The sequence below is a fragment of the Centruroides sculpturatus genome, unplaced genomic scaffold (assembly GCF_000671375.1).
Source record: "Centruroides sculpturatus isolate CEXI.00-Female unplaced genomic scaffold, Cexi_2.0 scaffold289, whole genome shotgun sequence".
NCBI lineage: Eukaryota > Metazoa > Arthropoda > Arachnida > Scorpiones > Buthidae > Centruroides > Centruroides sculpturatus.
In genome coordinates, this window is record NW_019384529.1 from 145,793 (window position 1) to 168,083 (window position 22,291).

At 29.6% G+C, this 22,291-nt stretch overlaps 2 protein-coding genes across 2 annotated transcripts in view; one reads left to right on the plus strand and one right to left on the minus strand.

Annotated features, from left to right (window-relative positions):
• The window catches only part of LOC111622968 (serine/threonine-protein phosphatase 6 catalytic subunit), a 46,759-nt gene extending 46,383 nt beyond the window's left edge, over nt 1-376 (plus strand). The window contains exon 10 of the mRNA XM_023365437.1: nt 3-376. Coding sequence (XP_023221205.1) covers nt 3-193 — 191 coding nt within the window. The 3' untranslated portion in view covers nt 194-376. The remainder of the gene's footprint in view (nt 1-2) is intronic.
• Nucleotides 377-3,256: 2,880 nt separating this feature from the next.
• Nucleotides 3,257-17,993, minus strand: LOC111622956 (homeobox protein ceh-1-like). The gene is made up of 3 exons (XM_023365427.1): nt 17,875-17,993; nt 10,042-10,291; nt 3,257-3,520 (listed from the first exon to the last, which is right to left on the minus strand). Exons 1-3 carry the CDS (start codon nt 17,942-17,944, stop codon nt 3,289-3,291), a joined length of 552 nt encoding a protein of 183 aa, XP_023221195.1. The 5' UTR covers nt 17,945-17,993; the 3' UTR covers nt 3,257-3,288.
• Nucleotides 17,994-22,291: the final 4,298 nt, after the last annotated feature.

Sequence of the window (22,291 nt, forward strand, 5' to 3'; positions counted from 1 at the left end):
AGGTTTCAAGTATATGTTTGATGATAAATTAGTAACTGTTTGGTCAGCACCTAACTATTGTTATCGTTGTGGTAATATAGCAGCAGTTTTAGCATTTTCGGATGTTGACAATCGAGCACCAAAACTATTTAATGCTGTGCCAGATTCGGAACGTGTGATACCATCTCGCAATACAACACCATATTTCTTATAAGAAATAAAAATCAATATGGTAATTATTACAAATGTAAAGTGTACACAGTTACCTTAAAAATATATTTTAAAGACAACTTTTGTCTATCCCTTAATTGTTGGCCAATATATATTGTAAGAAGTGTCATTCTAAATTTAAATATGCATGAAAATAAATGTTTGTTACTTTATCATAATTTTATTTATTTAGCAGAATGTTTCTCTAATTGTTTTATATACAATTGATAAATACTTTTAAAAAATTATTAATATCTATAATAACTTTTTTAAATAAAATTATAATAATTTAATAGTTTGGTTCTCTTTCTTTTTAATTTGTTACTAATGAATATATTAGTTTAACAGAATTCATTTTTAGTGAAAATAATTAGTTGCTTTTTTTTAAGTTAGTATTAATTAATTTTAATATTCTTACTTACATTTAACAAAAGAAAATTTGCCAATTAATTATTTTAATTAAACAGGAGAAACATTTAATTTTTGAAATTAATAAAGTAACACATATTAAACCATTTGACATAAGGAAATTTTTCTTAATTTATTCTAAAATAATATCAAAATTAAATTAAGGAATAATTGCTTAGGAAAATTGAAGAAACAAGACTAATTATTATATTAACATTGAACATTTGTGAAATATATAATGGAATAAGCAGATACTAAAGTATTCAAATTACATTTTCAGTTCATATGAAACTTTAACATTTCCATTCTAACATTGCTTTGTATGAGGGCTTCTTAAACTGTGGGTCGAGACTCCACTGGGTCATATAATTGAATGTAGGGGTCATGAAAAATTCAACAACAGTAAAATTTATACAAAATGGTATTTATAACAGCATCACCAGTTATAAAATCTAAAAGTTGGTCAATTCTGAAAAACATTGAAGAAGTCCTGTCCCCTGCAGTATCAAATATTCAGCCAAGATTTAATTCTTTATGTAAAATAAACAAGTGCATCTATCTCATTAGTATTTGTCTTTAATAAACAGCAATAAATAGTAAAATAATATGTATATCAAATAACTGTTTTATGATTTATTATCAGTAAGTGATTTTATTTGTATACCTATATATTGGAGGTAATGTAAAATTTTCTTGGATAAGAGGGAGTTATGAATGGCAAGTTTAAGAAGCTCTGCTTTATATGATCATATATATATCCATTGATAGAATGTAAGTCAGTTTACTAGTTTACATTTTAATGTGTTAAAAATATTTTCATACTATATACAAAAATGCAGATTAAAAACTAATTTTCAGTTTAAAAATGTTTACAGAGCTTTAGAACATGAATTCTAGATTTTTTGGTGTCTACTGTCAAATTCAGTAATAATAAAAGTTAATGTTTATTCTTAATGGATTTTCTCACTGTAGCATTTTAATTTTATAAATTACATTTTTGAAATTTAATCTGAATAAATGCTATCAGTTTTTTAACTAAAAATAATTAGATTTTTAATGTTATAATAATTAATAAATAAAATAGATTATTTTTGCTGATATTGCATACAGAATTCAATAAAATTTAAGTAATAATCAAAGTGAAACAGTAATAATAGAAAATGCTTGTAAAATATGTTTTTGCAGATGACTCATAACTGAATAAAATAACTTACAACTAACAAAATTAAATATGTACTATATATACAAATCTATGCACTACTATTTAACCCATAACATCAAAATTGAAATCTCATTTTATTTCTTTGGCCCACCAGTAGCAGAGCAGCTAAAACTACTGAACTACTGGTAGAAGCTGGTCACATGAAGTTCTTTGGGGGGTTTACATTTCTAACACCTGAATAGCCAGTTTTCCAGAAAGTCCTTTCATGAGACATACAGCTCATAAGTGCTTTTGCCTCATCCATGAATTTTAATTCTTTGTAATTTTATTAAAAAAAAGTTCTGCAACTATTTTTCTTTTTCCTTACATTTATAATAATAATAGATTGAATGATAATTCTGAAATAAGGGTCTACAAAAATAAGTAAATTGAAACTTATTTTTAATATGTGCATTTAAATGTAATTATCTAAATAACTTAGTAATCATATGTTCATATACTTGTATATATATATAAATTTATATATTTCTGTTCTAAATTATTTTAATATGCAACATACATATCCATATATGACTAAAAATATCATTAATTATGCCTGGAGACCAATTTACTTCATTACTTTACATAGAAAGAACAACATAATAACTTTACCTACTCATCATTTCCTAATATAAATGATAATTCTGTAAAGGAATCACATTTTACAGTAAATGATTTAATAATTTAGCAGTAAAGTTGATATAAAAAAAGAATTTAGAATTCCTAGTCTATAACCAAAATAATCTGACAGACAAGAAGTATGGTTGAAGTATTCTGTCAGTTTAATTTAGATTGGATTGTTGAATGTTAGTAAGAGTTGAGGAATTTAAGTGTTAATATAAATGAAACTCTTAAGAAATATTATTTTTAAGTATTATCAGTTTGTCCAAATTGTTTGTTAATTAGATTCTTGATAAGCTTATTGAAATCTCACTAATTTAATGAACCATTAATAACTTGATTCATTAGTTTGAATTTAGTCATTATGACAATAGATTTGATAAGTATTTACGTACAATAATCATCATCCAGAGAACAGTAATGCTACTACATTAATTAATAGGAATTTAAGTACTTCACCAAGACCTCTTCTGATAAATATGAATGTGTATTAGATAGATGAAATTTTATTTTCTTTGAAATTTCAATTAATTTGTGAGTTTTCAATATATTTAGGAAGTGCATAATGTAAAAATCTCTTCCAATAATGAAAAATGAAGTTTCCTTCATGCAATAATTGATATATCAGAGCTATGATCAAGTAAATAGATAATTAAGGAACAAAAGTTTGATTAAAATATCAACCAAAAAAAAAAACTTAATTTTTGCAGAAAAAAATGGATTCTGTAATAAAAATCCTAGATATTTAAGTTTTGAATATTTCATCTGCTTAAAATGGACCGAAGAGAATTGTTTTACAATAAAAACATACAGTTCTTAAAACATATCTTAGCAACTAATTTATTCATACAATGCACACAGACATACAACTACAGCTGAAGGCTTGGAACATAAACGTTCCTCAAGATTGCTTGAGGAATCATACAGGCTGAGGTCGCAGGTACTACACAAGCTCCAAAATATGGGGATGGAATAAGGGAAGCTTCCAAGGCACGAGATGACGACGCTTGATCAATAGTTGGTGGAGGCAAAGGATCTTTGGATTGGACGTGATGACGTACTTGATCCAGTCTTTGACAATTCTGACGTTTCCACTTTGTTCTGCAATAAGTTAATTACAGAATTATTTATTAATAATGATTCGAAAATTTCATATTTACAAGAAACTTTCAATTATTATTGGAAAAATTCAATTTTATTATATATTCAAACTTGGAGGTTTGAATATATAATAAAATTTAATTTTTCTGAATAACGGCCACTGAAAGAAACAAAATGGCCATTGTTTACAAGTGGTGCTTTGAAGGTTCCACTGTACAACACACTTTGTATAGAAGAATTTTATGATTTTCCACACTTACAGTACAGTAAATGAATGAATTCCATGCATTATAATAATTAATTTTAAAAAAAATTACAACTTAATGTATAGCTTGTTGAATTTTTTTACTACGTATGGCATTAGGGGACCTTTTTTTTATGCTCATTGTGGGACATAAAAAGGTCCCTCTAATGTCCATACGTTCGGCCAGGCTTTCAATAGGGTAATAGGGACGAGGGCTCGAAAAATTCTTGGGGTTTTTCGATCTCAGAGAGTATCGTAACATCCGATTCAATCTTTAAGTTGGAAACGAAACTCTGAAATTTTTAATTAAATACAGTAGACTCTCGTTAACCGGAACTCAAGCAATCGACAGAAAAATCGAAGAAATAATACTTAAATAAAATTTAAAATTAATTTTTAGCGGAAATGTAAATTTAAACTTGGCGCGCCTTGCCACGAGTAAGCACATGCTTCACATGTCATGTTTTGTCTTTCACTGCCATTTAATTAACTGAAATTGCACAGTTCATTCACAACGCTGTTTCTATGTTAAAACTGTGTTACATTAAGGAAAATAAAGACAATTTGCTTTATGTAATGTAGTATTATTTAGGCCTGATTTTAAATCAAGCAGGCATTATCCGGTATCTGCCAATTCCCACAGGTTCTGGTTAACCGAGAGTCTACTGTACTTTTTAAATTGAACATACGAAGAATATCTGATTTCATAAAATTTCATTTTAAAATAACGGATGGGCCAAAAAACAGTTAACTGGTACATAAAAGCCTGTTAAAACCTGTTTTTAACGATTGTATGCGACTGTTCTGTTCAATTTGTTTTTCCGTGATTCGATTGCTTCCAATGAGGGATTGAGTCACGAAAATAAACATATCGGTTAATTGACTTTTGGGTTGTTTTGGAATGTGTACGGAATTTCGGATTAACTTTATAGGAACTCGTTTAAATTCCGCAATTTACGAAGATGACGACGTTGTATATGATTAAATAATTGCCTATTTACAAAGCTCTTGTCCATAAATGTTTAAACCAATAATAAAAGTATAAATATAATTAGAGATTAAAATTAATTACTGACAAGAGTACTCTCGTCCAACTTTTAAAACTTTTGAAAGGTGACACTTTAAAATGTCTCTTTGTCTTCTTGAATAAGGGCAAAGAATATTTTTAGAAAGAAAAAAATATCGATAATTAACTCATTTTAATTAACTATATTTGAAATAAATACACGGATTACTCTATAATAATGAGATATAGATACATAATTTTTGTGTTAATTTAAGTAGAATTTGGATCATAAGAAAAAGGTCTAAGTTAGACCTAACTAATTAGGCTTAATGATAATTTGGATGAACGAAGGCCCTGCCTCCAGGCTCCATGGCCTGGCAGCGATAATACAAGTTATGTTCATTTTGAATGGCGTATAAAATAAAGTATGATTAAACACGATGCTTTATTAACGTGTTAATTATAATTTTACATCGTCCATATAATCTAAAAAGAACATTTTCAAATAATATTTGAAGTTCAGTATTTCGATCTCAATATTTTGTAATTCACAAACTTCTAACAGACTACCAATGTTTACAAAAGTCACTTTTGACCGATACTGTTTCTCATTTCTACCAAAAAAGGGACAACAATAGATATAGGCCCATCTACGACAACCCGTCATTTTGAAAACGTACACAGCCCTCACTTTTTCAATTTCGCTATATTAGAAGGATTTAAGGAGCAATCATAATCAACCAGAGAGTCACTGGTATGCCCCAGTCAAGAGTTACAAACATCTGTTTCGAGGATCCGTCGGTCCTTCAGATAGGCCCGTGCAATGACCTCCTTTTTTGTACAAGAAAGTTGGAAACCCTATTTATAGGGGGATGTCGTGGATAAGGGGCTCGAGTACTGGGCATATTTAATAGAATGACTTATAAAATTTAGTGTTTTAAGCAGGATTGGATTGGAGTGAATTGATGGGACGAGGTAATGTAAAACTTGGGCGATCTGCAAAGGGGTCGTGCTTCTTGGAAGATTTTCTATAGAAAACTGGCTCCTATTTAGGTATTAAAAGCAAGAAAAGGCTTTACATTAAAAAATATATTTTTTTTTCTGAGGATAATTTTAAAATTTTGTATATTGAAGTTTATTTATAGTCCTGTTTTACGTCTTCCTTTTACCATAAATGTAAACATGGCTGACTTCGTGTTTTTTTAATTTAATATTTATTTTTTAATTAAAAATTCTTCGGGCCTGAGAAATCAAATCATTTTTACATTTAGCCTATAAGAAATTTTAAATTGCATGTTTTAGTTTTAATTTTTGAATAATTTTGAAGTGTTTCATTTATAAATTATTTAATTGATTTCCTGGATTATTCAATATTTTTGCCTTTACTGTAGATTTTGTCATTTTGATGGGAACAAAATGAATAAATTTTAATAATTTTAAATCATTTTTCCTGCTTTGAATAATTGATAACTCTAGAAGAAGGTATTTTATGTCTTGTGATAAAATTGACTCTAAATGTTTAATTTCCAAAACTAAATCTATGAGATTTTACTATCTTGTTTTATTTTTTGACTTGAAATTATGGGATGTATGAGTTATACAATGGAAGAGAAGTAAAGTAAATCCCACATTTACTTAGTCTTGGACAAATATATGGAAATAATTGCAGATTTTAATATTCTTATAAAGTTTGAATATGAGTATTTTATCTTCAAATCTTTCCAAAAAAATACTATTTCATAGAATTCAATTGTAAATCTAGAAAAATTCGTCTGGAAATGTAGAAAATAATATAAAGTGTTAAAGGTTTACATATAAATTTAATTAAAATAATTTTTTTGCAGTGAAATCAAAAATATAAACTTTTATAACAAACTGTGCAAAATTGCCTTTATTATTTTAACAAAAAACTTTTACAATTTTAAGATATAAATGTATTTAATTAATGGGTCTTAATACCTTACAACTGATACAGGCCATTAATAGTAGTAGACTTAATAACCTGCTACCATTTTATATTGATATTAATATTATTGTATATAGAGAATTGATAACAGTACAATATATTAAGTCTGTATGAAAGCAAACATCTTTTATCCTTGCTTTTATACAATTCTTCAGTCAGTCATGTTTGCCATCTGTTATTGAAAGCATTACAAGATAATTGGATAAATTCTTTATAAATATTGTACTGTACTGTACATACGTTTAAAAATATATATTGTATGGTGTCCCATAAGTCTAGAATCATAGGAGTTATGTTGATCTTTGTTTATTTTATTTTTTACAGGTAAATTATGGAGCTAACTGGAACTAATTCAAGTTATTTTGATGTCAGGGATCCTCAATGTGAGTTGCCAAATTTAACAGTTAAAGTTTGGAAACTATGCTGACTGTGGGTCCCACCATCAAAATAGCGATTTTGTTCCTTCTTACTCACAGCGCCATACTTTACCTGTAAAAAAAATAAAGATCAGCATAACTCCTATGGTTTAGGCTTATGGGACACCCTAAAAATCTAATAAATTATAAGTTTATAATTTATTAATTCGATAAAAAATATAATCATTATAAAAATTTGTAGATGAGTTAAATTACATACACAGTAGAACCACGATTATCCGAGATATTGTGGGACCAATTCTATTAAAACCCGGATTAAGTATTACGAATGTATGGTAGCACTTTTAAGCATCTTTTTATGTCTAAGTAAATTTAATTATGTAAAAAAAAATAATATTTTTTACATTATTTATTGTACAGTAATTCTAAGTATAAAAATGTATTATTGTAGTTTTAAATTTTCTTTTATGAATAGAAAAGTAGTGTATGCCTCGTAAAAGATACTTTTCTTTATTCTTTATATCTTTAGATATATATATTTGTATATAAATCTAATTTAAACTTTCGTGTTTTAAAGTTGGTTTTGTTTGTATATGGAACGCGACATGTGTCGGGAGGACTTTCTATAGGAAACTAGTACCTAGTTAGGTAAACGTGAAAAAAACCCCGGGAAATTCCACGTGGTAAGCCCATTGGCGAGGTGCGAACCTACGACAAACTATCAGTATTCGACACATAGGCGGTGTCTTCCGGAACGACTTTCTATGGGAAATTGGCCAAAGTTAAGTGTTACGAACGTAAAAAAAAAAAAAAAAAAAAACTCGTAAAAACTACACATGGCCAACCCGTTGATCAGGTGCCAAATTACCGCGACAAATTACCACTGTTTAATGATTTCTTTCCCCTTGGCTACTAGTAGGTTCGTGTTTTAAAAATTTTTATTCTTTAAAATATGGACTTGAAGATATTCGAATATTATGTACGCTTCTCCAATAGGTTTTTTACGAGTATAATTTTATTATTAAACTAGCAGATGAGCCCGGCATTGCTAGGACAAAAAGTAACGATAGCAAAGATTAAGATTATTAGATTATAGCCGATCTTACCCTTTTCACCGAGTGCAAGAATTAGGTCCCCCCTCTTCCGAGACTAATTAGAGAATTTTTAGATATCTGCTTATCACACCGGGATAACGATAAATAAGACTCGCCCAATCACTAACCAGTGCGTAGTACTACTAACAAGTAAGTGATAAATAATAAACGTTTTCGTAACTTTTTCTGGGTTCTTCTTCAGGTTTAATTAATAAATTCGAAAAGCTGGATCTTCCAGAATCATTCATAAATATAAAATGCGAACATAAAATCGAACATTAAGACGAAGAGTTCGAATAAAGCGAACTTATGCGCACACGCTTCCCGTGTCAACTTCATATACAATGGAACACTAAATATCGTTGAGAATTTTTAGAAGGGTCTAAAAATATGTTCGATTTCCCGCATAAATGCAAAAAAGGCATCTAAAATAGCACAGTAAAAGCCGAGTTCTTTGGGTAATCCTTAATCCTCTCTCTCTCTCTCCCGCGATGGGAATTTAGAAAAATCCATTCTTACTGTACTTTCTCATGACGTATCCTGTGTACCAAATTTCAACTTTCAACTCCTAACCGTTTGGGCTCTGCGCTTATTATTATCATTATCAACCTATCTCGATTATATTATACGATAACATCGATAAATTTTATCTATTTGATATTAAATTTTAATTTGCGAAATTGTTATGCTTAAAAAATAATTATATTCAGTTGTAAAATGGATAAGATTTTGTATTAAGAATAAAAACTATTTACTTTTCATATTATAAGAATTATTTTTTATGTTTTAGTCACTTATGATAGAAAGAAAAGAATGTATACAGCACTTCACAATGGCAATTGATTACGAGAAGAAAATAATATGATGGTCTACATTTATTTTATTTTATTTTTAATGATAGAAATTCTATCGAATCCTTGCAATTGTTCACTCACAATTTGAATTTTTATATGATTAATTAATTTTATTTTCATCTTAATGCAGCCGGAGATTTGTTCTTCAAGATCTTTCTCTTTTTCAGTTTAGATTATCAGTTTCTTCTGCAAGATTACTTCCTTGAAACTATTATTTTCTTTTTAAATTTTCTAAACATTATACTTGTAATCATAAAAAGTTAGAACGGATTTAGGTATAGTTTAAACTAAATAAAGCGCTCGTATTCAAAACTGTTAATTGATTTTTGGCTCATCCTAAAGCGCTCATTTTTCCGATTTTTTTTAATATGTCTAACACGTAAAATGGGGACCACTTCCTATTTAGAATATTTATAAATATTCCTAAAGAATTCAATTTACTATTTTATTTATGTTAATACAGTAATAGAATTCGAACGTAATCTGTGTTAAACTATAGAATCTTTAAACGGCTCTACGTTCTATAAGAAAGAAGGCCAACAGAGCCACAAATTTATGAAGGCCTTGAAATAATTGTTACAAATTATTAATATCATTGCACTTCTTGTATACTAAGAGAAAAATCTATTTTTAACGCTATTTTTTCAATATACCATGGCTTCAAAAATATAAAATAGTCCTCTTTCTTTCTCTCTCTATAACTGTGAGGTCCTGAATGACTCTACCCACCAGTGACTGAATGGAGTAAATCACTAAACTCTGGTAATTGGTCGCGGGTTGGTACCGCACCAACGGTTTGCCTCGTGGAGTTTTCTGTTTTCTTCGCGTGTCTACCCAAATAGGGGCCAGTTAACCCATGGAAAGTCTTCACGGGAGGCATTCTCCTTAATGGATCGGCCACGTGTCACGTTGCCACATCCCATTAATCTAATCCCGAATGGCACCGAGTTTTTTTTTTAAACGTTTTTAATAACACCTACCTCCTATTTTGATACCAAGTTTTCACTTGCGTTTCAGTTAAATTTAAAGTTTCGGCTACAGTCCCTCTATCGGCTACACTTAAATATTTCTGGCAACGGAATTTCTTCTCAAGATAGGCTAGTTGAGCTTGAGTGAAGGCCGTCCTTCTTCTCCTCTGTTTTTTCGTAGATCCTTCGTGATCGGAAGAGACTTTTGTGCTATCCGAATTGTTATCGGAAGTCGTCGTTTCTTCTACAATGCCTTTCACATCTGAAAAGTATTTTTTCAAGTTAAATTCCACCACCTTTCTTTGAAATCTCCGTTAGATCTATCAATACAAGCGTTTTCACCAGTGGCGCGTTATGGGCAAAAATAAAGGCAATTGCCTGGGATACCCACCAACAGGGGCCACCAAATCAATCTCTTATAAACTCAATGCCGTATTAAGAATATCGAAATTTAAATTTGAGCCATAACTGGAAATTCTAGATGCTTGTGTGGTGCAGCGCATGATGCACTGGTCGAGTTAAAAAACGAACGTCGATTTTTTCCAAAAATCCTAGAACAAAAATGTTTGAAGTCGATACTTTACACGGGACCCCTAATTCGAATTTTCCCCCACGAGCCTATAAGGCTCCACTGGCTTTCACACATATGTAGATTTCACGACTTTTTTTTAAATTATTATTTGAAATTTCCGTTAGATCTACAAACGCTTTCACACATCTGTAGAAGTCCGTTTAGATCAAACGGAACATGAAATAGGCTAATTGACCAGATGGCGGCAGGAACCGCAAAAATCGATATCAATTAGATAGCTGTTAGCCACCGAAGCTTTCCCAAAGATCCAATAAATTCGTAATTACTATCGAAATGAATGAAGGAATAAAATGTTTTTATCCACTTGATTTAATTAGGCCTTTTAGGCCGTAATAATATATAAACGAATTAATGTTAAATAAGTGTCGAGAACGATTTTTTAAAGGCCTAAGCGATTGTTCGTTGTAGATTAAAAACACATTGTTTTTATCCACGCTCTGTGTTTTTATTATTGATTTCAGCCTTTTTTTACCTGGACTCTTGATAATCCGGCCGTTACTTGCGCAGAGGGTTCCAAATTACCGAAAATTCCGGATTACTGAATGTATAGGCCCGTAACCTATCTAAAATCAATGAATTTTGTGAACTGTTGCCATATCTACGGATTTTTTCGGACTGTGCTGTTTATGTCATTGTGAAATTATGGAGTGATACAGTAACCTCTTGATAATCCGGCCCTTAATAATCCTGCCTCGTATAACTGAGAGACAGGATTATTAAGGGCCGGATTGGCAAGAGGTGTATTGTATTTATATTAAATACAATACACTCTTGCGGTGACGTGTTACAAGATAAACACTGATAGACAACAGCTTCCAAACCAGATATTACTCTATAGAGTAGGCTCTATATAGAGCCTACTCTATAGTATGGCTCTATATAATATACAGGTATGTTTTTTAATAAAATATAATGGAGAAAAGTATTAAGATTCAGATTTTTATAAAATTTATAATTTTAAAATCCTCTGAAAGATAGTTTTTTAAATTAAAGTACGGCATAAATAAAAGTAGCAGATAAAATGGCAAATATTTTGAGATTTCTAAACCCAATTGCAGTGTTATATCTGCGCATTATTTTAATTTATTTAAATAAAAACCCATCCTCGATATTTTGACGAAAATACTTTTATGTAATTAGACTTTTTCAGTTAACATAGAGAACATAAAGAAGAAGAATCTGGCTGTTTTAGTAGGAAATAGAAAAGAAGTATCTTACGGGTTTTAGTAGGACATAGAGAAGAACATGATAGTTTTTAGTAGGATAGAAGTTTGTGAAGGTTTGTCCAACAGGAACCGTTTAATTATGTTTCCAACGTTTTGTTTTATCAGATATTATAATCATTGGACGAGTTTTAAAAATTTGAAATTTAAACTGAATTAATGAGGTAAATAAATTTACTATTCGTTCTGTTAAATTAGGTTCTGTTGAAGCACATTTTTCATTATGTTGTAATATCTTAACTGAAGATGCATAATTAGTTTAGGCAAAAGTATTTTTATTTATTAAAATTCCTATTGTTTAATGATTTTTTTATTAGCTGATTTTAAATATATTCTTAAAAATATTTAATTTTTAGACTATTGTAGGTGTAAATATTGTAATTGCGAAGTGAATATTAATAAAATGAAATTTTCAAAGTGAAAATGAAAGTGAAAATGGACAAGTTGTTGACACAATACTTAAGTATTGTATTAACAATAAATAAATGACTATAATTGTAAAACAATCATCCGTGTCTTTTTAATAATAATTTTTTATTAAAGAAATAAAAATTAAGGTTTATTTTATCAAAATTAAGAACGAATAGTAATAAAATACAAGCGTAATTTTAAAAAAACGATTCAAACAATAAAAACATCCATATTTACGCGAATAATTTTACAGTTTAACTAAGATTATATTAATATGCATAAATTGTAGTAATATTGTTAAACTAATGAAATGTCATGAAAAATTAAAGTAATATGGAATCGAGATAACGTATAATGCGCACTTATTTTCATTTCCTCTTGATAAAATACAGGCGAAAAGAACAATCCCATTTCTAAATCTTTATTTTGAACAGTAAATTGTGCACTAGAACGTAATTAAATCATTCGTAAAACTGCAACGTTGTTGCTTTCCCGGCATTCTTTATTTGTTTTCATTCCTAATAATTGCTACCATTACCTTTAAGTCTTCAGATTGGTTCGATAGATATTAAGGGGGAGGGACCATATTTCCCGAACCAATGATCCTATTTTCCTGAAAATTTCTAGAAATATTCCTCAAAATTTCAGAAATTTTTGGTAAAAGGCACAGGAGTTATTAAGCTTCAATGTGTCTCCCACACACTCAAATATCCAAGGCCTATAATTGTTAAATTATTATTATAGTCTTTATGTGAATTTATTCATAAGACTCCGTAGTGGATAAAAGCTTTATGCAATATTTCACAGTATTTAATTTGAAAATTTAGAATTTCTAGAACTTTAGTCTACTCCTCAATGCATGCATGCAGGCCTCATCTCGTTATTTGGAAGTGACGTGCGATAATATAGAAGAGATCTGATTAAAAATTTATATATTTAAAATATAGAAGAAATTATCTTGATATAATTAATGAAAATTCTTAGGATATTTGTTCAGATCTGTTTATATACGAATACAGGCCTTACTGTAGGAGAGACGTGTATTCGTATATAAGAACTTGGCCAAGACCACTTGGCCAAGTGGATAAAACCACTGAATGTTCGTCGTGGGTTCGCGACTGACTCACCATGTGTAGTTTTCCGGGTTTTCTTCCCGTGTCTAACATCTCTAGGGAGGCCCTTTTGGCAGAAGGGGCCTCCCTGGAGAACATGAGGCATATGTGTTGCGTTGCCTTATCCCATCCATTTAGTCAGGGCTCGTTACTGCAGACCTTAAAATTCTACATGACCCAAGCTTTTCCAAGAGGCCCTGTATGCATATAATTAAGTATAACTCGTATTTTTCTGGAGAAATGTTCTATATTAGAATTAGCTTTAAATTCAAACTCTTTAGGCCTGATTTAATTCAATTTAGATAAGCTATAAACATTTTTAAAACAAATTTCAACTATTTTAATTAAATGTAGAAATTTTAAATTAAAATTAAGTTACTGATTTAAAATTAATTAATATTTATATACTTATTTGTTTTTATTTCATGTAATAATACATTTCTCTCTGTATTCAGGATGCTACAAATGAATTTAAATTCTTATCAATTGAGAATGGATTTTACTAATTTATCAAATTAATTAATATATTTTAATTTATTTCCAATTTAATAATTATCCTAAATAAAATATTTAATATTTTAGATATATTTTAAATTTTGAATTAAAACAGAACATGACATGAAGGCATTCAAATAATTTAAATAATAACAATTGCCTTAGAAGATGGACAGGGAATTTAAGGAGGTAAAAATTATAATAATCTGTTCTAGTGTAAAAAAAATTTCAAATATTTCCTTAATTTATTTTTGAGAATTGTTTTTTAATATTTTAACATTCTTAAAGTAGATTAGAAGTTTATTTTGATTAGTTAAATAACTTATTTTGGTAAGTCCTGTCATAAATGATGCTGTTTCTGATGCTTTCATTTACTTGAAAGTGTCTGTAGGAAACAGAATAGAATATTGAATATATTTTAAGCAAAATATTTCATTTTCTATCAGCTTAAACGCTGATAAATTCAAGAATATAAGCTAATAAGAGTGTCCTTAAACAAACATTACCCATTTTTTTTTTTTTTTTAAGTAATAAAATCATTTCAAATTCTGACATGGTAGAAATATTCATAAAGTTGAATAAATTTTATATACTGTATATTATTTATTACATAGCATTCTTACATAAAAAATAAACTAATAAAAAAATAAATTTATTCTTTAGTAAATTTCTGTAAGAATTTTTATAGGAATTTTTAAGAGTTAAACAATTTTATTCTTTGATTTTAAAGAAATATTTTATGATAAACACAATTTTAGTGAGAATATAAAGATATAAAATCACTGTTTATTCCATTCTATATTCATTTACATAAGCATCTGGATAGTTAAGTATTGCTGCTGCAGCCAAATAAAAATTACAATAAAAAATCTTTTAAAAAATACGTCGTTTTTTTTGAAGTTGATAAAATAATTTAAAACACTAAAATTTTAAATAAAAGGAATTTAATTAAATTTATTTTAAAATATTATCTAATTAGCCGCAGTTTGTGTCCATAAACTAGGAAAGAGCCTTGTATTATGCAACAGTTTTACATAATTTTCATTTCTAATGAAATTTATGCGAGGGAATAGATTTTCGTAACGCATAATTTTCTAAATTATCATTATCTTAATTGAAATGCTCGAGAATTTCATAAATTCAGTTAATTAAATAACGCGAAAAGTGTTAATTACATAATTAAAAAGTCTAGTTTTATCTATCATTTTCAAGGGAAATAAACTAATTTTATCTTCAGAAACTACGAAAAAACAAACAGAAGCCAAATTTATAACGTGCAGAATTCAAAATTATAAGTCAATTTATTATCCAAAATTGTACTGCATACGTTTGTTTCATGGAAAGGGCAGAGAAATCATATTGTATTATACTAGCTTTAAAATGAGAAGATTGTTGAATATGTTCTTATTCATAAGAAAATCAGTCATAATTCGTAAATCAATAAAGAGATATGATTTAATTCTCCTTAAATTATCAAACTATATGATTTAAAATACAACTATTAATGGACAAGATGCTTCAAGTAAAAGATATAATTCCCCTTCTAGTCATATTCATTTTTAAAAATGTTTTATTGACTAAATGCAAATAATAAATAAATCATGATTGCTTTTTTGATTGCCTTTTTTTTCCTATTATTATTATTGTTTTCATTGTTTAAAATATTACTACTTGGCTTTATAAGTCTAAAGCTATGAAAGAGCTTGAAAATTAGTACTGTAAATATTTTTATAACTGTAAAGCTGCTTACTTGAATTAAGATTACTTCATTATTTCTAACGGAAGTGAGTTAGAAATATTTAAAAAATTAATGTTAATAAGGTAAAGTATATTGTAAATTTTGATAAAGATGACACTATAAGATCGTTCTTTTTAAGGGAATTACACACTAATTACATCAGACTTAGTAATTACCTTAAAAAATGCTTAATGTTAAGATATTCTCTTGAATATTTAAGGAATTTTTGCAGGTTGTTTAGTACATAAGCTGTAAACTCGACCGATAAACTTAGTATTTGACAAAATCGAATAATAGTAATGTGTCGACTGAGACCGTCTTCATCGACTTTCCTTAAGTGTTGACAATTTAATAGAACATTTTCCAATTTATTGTCCACATGCTCTCGGGACTTAACAATATATCCTCAGCCTTTAAGTAGCCCCGTCAGAAGCGAGGAGAATTCAATGTATCAAATGATGCGTGAAACTGAAATTATATTGAATATATCTTAAGCCAATGATTCAATATAAACTCTAGATACTTTACAACAATCGCGTTTATTATAAGAGAAAACTCTCGATAAATGATTCCGTTTCAATACGCGATTTCACAAACAAGGTCAAAGAAGCTTCCGACCTCAAATTAGGTAGCGACCCTTCTCTACCACTTGACACCACTCGTGTCCTGACCCTTAGCCAAGAACCTCTTTATACAGCACACAAAAGGAACCCTCCTGCTAGGAAAACTAAGGTTAAAAAAAGGTATTGAGACCTTTAACAATTGCAAACTTCGTTTTATTCGCTTTTTTAAAGTAAATTGAGCGTTTTTGTGTGCCTTGTCCGCATAAAATTACGCTAGAAGTGACTCTTGTACAATTTAATCTATAAAATCAAACGTATATTGCTCATAATTATTATTATTTTGATATTTTTTAACCTGTAATTGTTTCATTTGTATATGTCTTTAATATGTCTAAAGTCTAGGACTTTAAAGTCATACCTCGAAGTTCCTAGATAGCTCCTAGACGCTAAAGCAGTGTTTTTCAACCTGTGGGTCGCGGGTAGAAGAAAAAGACAAGTGTTTGTAGGTCCTACACTACAGTAAAAAAACTACAATTTCAGCGAGAATTACGGCCCACCCCAGAAAATGATAGCGGAAAAAGTGTTAAGCTGATTTGCAAAAGGAAATAAAAAGTACAAAAGTAGAAGCTGAAAATCTTTACCTTAAAAAAAAAAGAAAAAAGAAAAAAAAAAGTCAACAGTTCCCTGTGCCTAATGTTATAATTAAAGGAAGTTTCATACTTTATGTATGTTAAATTATTGTCGATTCTTCTGAAATTTTCATTTTAATCAACAATAATTTGTCTCAACAAAAAGAAAATTAAATACATAGTTTTTAAAATCACTGATATAGTTTTAATATGGCCCTGTGGGTCGCCAGAATTTTTTAACTTGTAAAGGGGTCGCGTATTCAAGAAGGTTGAAAAACACTGCGCTAAAGTATAGGATTTTAAAGAGATTTTTAAAGACTAGGACTTTAAAAGGACTTTAAACATATTCGAAGTTCCTAGGTTCTAAAATCTCGAATTTTAAAGGAATTTTAAAGGATTTCGATAGTTCCTAGACTACCTGTAAGCCTGAACTTCTATAAATGACTAAATAATGCTGTTGATAAAATAAATCCTTTTAATTTTGATAGACTAATGGAAAGTTAACTCAGTTATATATAATCCGTTGTTAATAAGTTAAACTAACATTTAAAAAATTTGAATATTTTCTTGAGTAAAAGTATAATTAGGTTAAGTGTAAGGATGGATATAGCTGAATTCGTATAACTTTTATGCAGTTTTCTTCAACTGTTACATCTGTTATACGAAACTAATTATATTCTAAACTTGAAAATTTGTAAAATATCGAGAATTTTTTAAAATTATCGACAGTAAAAATATCATATTAATGACTTTTGAGTTGACAATTACTCGATTCTTTCATCCTTCTCACTACAGATTGAAGTCACTTACCTTCATTAGATTCTTCTAAAATATTCGAATGTTTCATTGTATTAAAATTAATGATAAATATCCCCGTTTAGCCTCGAGAGAAAAATACTTTAAATCGAATTCTATATTTAACATTTCTAATTGTTTTTCACAATAATTTCGTTTACTTTTCGATTTAAATTCGCGTAAAAAATATTCAAAAATATTTTCTAAACAGAGAAGAACGGAGGAAATATTTAAAAAAAAATAAATAAATTTTAATTAGAAATTTAATAAATGAATAATCATCTCACCTGATAAAGAATCCAAACAAGACTCACCCAAAATATCTCGAATTAAAAAAGATCGCCTCATGCAACTCATCGTCAAGTCTCATTACCTTATCATGTCAAGTCCATAGACTAATTCCTGCAGAAATAAAATGTCCAGTCACAAACAGTTGATTCTCTATCAATCTGATTTTTCCAACTTTACGTCACAAACCACCTAACATCCCATTGGTCGCCGTTGATTTGTTGTATAATAAGAGATTTTAACATTTCTCGCGAGACGAATATAAAATTACCTGTTTGACGTATAATTAAAAGAATAGAAGAGGATCGTTCCTATTGGTGGACGGTAGACAATTAAATTATACATCTATCATTTGCTTTACGCGCCTATAAGTGGGCGATATATAAAAGAAGGAATCTAATCCTTCCACAATGGAGAGGATAGAAGGAAATTTTGTTAGACGTTGCCAATACCAACAGAAATTGGTTGGGAATGAAATAATTTTCTACTAGCTGCTGAAGTGTACCCTTGAGGGTATTCGGAACTGCTTTACAGTAATGGTTAGACAGACCTTGTTATCGGCTGCGGGGTCTCGTAGTAATAACCAATAACTTACTATCAGATGGCCCCGCTTGCTACGTAATTGGCTGAATGAACGACAAACACACAATCATAAGTGGATATAAGGCCGGTTGGTGGTTGCAACGTTGCAAACCTAAATATTGTCGGATGGTGGAGACCCCCTTGGGATGTTAGTAGGTTCAACCCACTTTTCTTTCCATCCGTTTTCGCATATCAATGTAGTTGATGGCTTGTTTCTCTGATTGTTTCAAGTCGCAATGAGCCTCCACTTATAAAATGAATTTCTACATTGAGAGAAATTCTTTTTCTTCTTCTTCTTCTTCTTCTCTATTTATTTATTTATTTTTTCAATATATTCTGTAGTTGATACGCCGAAATTTTGCGCCATTAAAATTGTTTTCTAAATTTTAAACTTAATAAAACAAGAAGAAAATATATTTATCGCGTTTGTAAATATTTAATTAGGCGCAAAATTGCTCCTGATGCGTTTGTTTCGCCACTTGTCTTCCCTGCTTTAAGGGAAGACAAGCGGCAATTACTGTACAACTATATAATAATATTATTATTTTTTAATGGTTAATAATTAATTAAATCTGTAGAATTATTTATGCCTGTTTGTTTAATTGCCGTTTCTTAATTGCCGCTTAAAAAATATATTTTTATTATTAAAAAAATGATGCAAGAGCCTTTTGGAACACCAGAAAATTAACGCAAAAAATTCTTTAAATATTGCTAAATTACAAGATCCTTATAAGTTCGAAGGTTAAAAAGGTTATAAACTGTGTTGCAGCTTATTTAAAAACAGTATTTATATAATACTTTCCCAATTTTGGGATTACGTAAAGCAGATTTATGTAATTTTAGAATCAATTTGACAGCTTTAATCAAAATTTCCCGAACAGGCGGGTGCAGTATGAGATGGAAAAATCTGTATTCCTTCAACGATAACAATTATTTGAGTCGGAATTATGCTAATTACTTAACAAGACACAAAAATCGACAAAAGACCTTATATTCGGAACACTTCAGTTCCTGCTGGGGAAACTCAATGGTTGAGCTCATTAAGACGCGACAGTTCTCTGCGGGTGAAGAGAGATTGGAAATGGCATTTGCATGCAGAGTGACAGATGCACTCCAACTGCTGGGGGACTCTATAATTGGCTGTTTATACGGGTTAGGTATTGTCCATCTCCAACTATAAGTACTTCGCTTGTGAAATTAAACAGTTGATTTAATGAATGATGCTACCCTATTCAATTCTTAATTGTTTATTTTTCGGTAATGATTCGTTCTTTATAATGATTTTCAAATATTACTGTTTAGAATAATGATCTATTAAATCTCAATCTTTTTTTTAAGTAGGGCCCTAGACTATAGTTTACAAGAGGCCTTTTCCTCCTTTTCTGTCTTATTATTGTGACAGAAGTTAAATATATATCGTTATATAGTAAGGAAGTATAAAAGAATTAATAAATTATAGCCGTTTATTAATTCTTCGTGCGTCTATGTCTTTAATATTTCGTCTTTGTTTTTATATTGTCCACGTAGAGCTTGTTTATAAATAAGATTTAGTCCTATTTATAAACATTTATTTGTTTCGCCGTTTGTCTTCCCTGCTTTAAGGGCAATTATTGTACAACTGTATTATATTATTATTATTTTAATGGTTAATTTCCGTTTCTTAATTACCTATAGGATATAGTAAAACTACTAAAATAAATCCCATTTACAGCGGTTTAGTTTACCTAGGTAATAAATTAAGGCCCTATTTCTGCGCAAAACTAATCGAAAAACTTAACAAACCCTTAAATTCGAGTGTAAAAACTTATTTTTTGAAGGCAGAATTATGAAATAATTGTACTGTTACGACGACAAAGAGATAGATACGAATGAGCATTAGAAAATTACATAAGAATTACATTCGTCAAAGGTAACTGAAGCGATTTAAGAAAGAAAATTATCACTAAAGTTTACGAAATAGGCAAATTAACTGTCTTCGTTTTGCACAATAGGAACGTCATTTGAACAGAAGAGGGGGCTATTTTCCGAGATCTTACAGTCCCGAGATTAGCATTCTCGCTATATAGCGAATGAATATATTTAAAGGAAGAAACGATGCATCTCTACTCATCCAATCAGCCATTGTATATTATTTGGAGTCGAGTGTCTTGCGGCGGCCACGATTCCCATGGTATATGACTAGAGTGTCACGTACGAGACTTGACTGGAGTATCTGGTCAAGTAACCAGGATGCGGAGCAAAAGAGTCTGTAGGAGCACGGACGAACCCGCAGGCGACCATTTTCTACAGCTTTGCATCGTCACAAAGCCAACTTCCAATCGTTACTTTGAATGGGTCTTTCTATCTCCGACTAAATTAACCAAATAACTTACGATTGTTAACCGAGAATCTTAGAAAAAATGTATATATATATATATATATATACGTGTATGATTCTTAAAATATATAAAAAAAAAAAAATCCTTTTGTAGTTGCCCGTTCTTTAAGGGAATTGATTAAGTTCCTATCAAAATTTTGCCAGTAGGTAAAAAGGGGCACGTGTACTTCTTTTATTTAAACTGTAAATTCTCTCCAATTATATTTACGTTTATAATTTTTATCGTAGTTTTAATTCCGCGAAATAATTTTATTTAAATAATTTAAATGACTCATGACGTTCAATTGTTTCTTCATTTGGTAAAGGATTTTCGGCTGATAACCGCAGGCCATTACTACTCCATCTTTGTCGCTGCCATTGGTCCATTCGAACACGCCCCGTTTGCCAACGACCAATAGGAGTGGCCGGCCGTTTGATATTTTAAAATTTGAAAAGGGGGCGACAGAAGAAAAAATAAAAAAAGATAAATAAATAAATTTCATCCGAAACGTAAACGTTAATTGGATTTTAATGAATAATTAGCAATGAATTTTCTTTAATTGCTTATCTTTTCGAATCATTAGCGGCTTTTGATTAATGCTAGAAATGATAAGATTTGTTGGAAAATTTTCGACTGTTTACTTTAATACTCATTACAATATGGCTCGAGGCGAAAGAAAATTTAAATTTCGAGAAAATTGGTTGCAATTATTTATGTAAATGCAACCGAAATCAAAGCTTCGACCTCGCCGAATCGGTTTATGGTTAATGGGAGCTAAAATATCTACTTAATAGAATAAATTATGATGTAAATTGGCACGAGAAACAACTTCGCAATGTTTTAAAGTTAGTTTTATATTCGGCGTAAGCCTACTTGGAATAATATTAATTGTAATTAACGTTAAATCTAAAGCTTATATCCCGGTAAAGGCCTGATTATTATTTTCGATTAAATGGATTTGTGTAATTGTCATTTAGAAAATTCTGTTGAAAATTACGGTTTATGATTTAAATACGTTGACTTTTAAGAAGAAAAATTCCTTTTCTGAAGAACAATTGACGTGTGATTTTTTTTCAATAAATAATTTCGATCAGATTCGAGTCCTGATTACCAGTCCTGGTTAACCAGGACTATTAACCAGGACTATGAAGCAGCCAATTAGGACTATTAAAGCAGGTATTCCAACAGGACTATTAGCCATATCAAATGAAGTAACTAAAAATTCGCAGTAATATATAGCCTAAGTGCTGTAAATTGTTTATTGAACACACAAGATCTCCTTTGGAACAGTTTATATTTAAATTTAGTTAATAGGAATTACAATTACGGACAGATTTACACATAAGATTAACTAAACAAGCTACAGCTTTTAAATTCATTATTATTTGCTTGATAGGAAAGGACCCCTTAAATGTTATAGCTTAGGATCACAAAAAGTCTAAATTCGGTCCTAATTGTAGGTTAATAAAACTCCTCT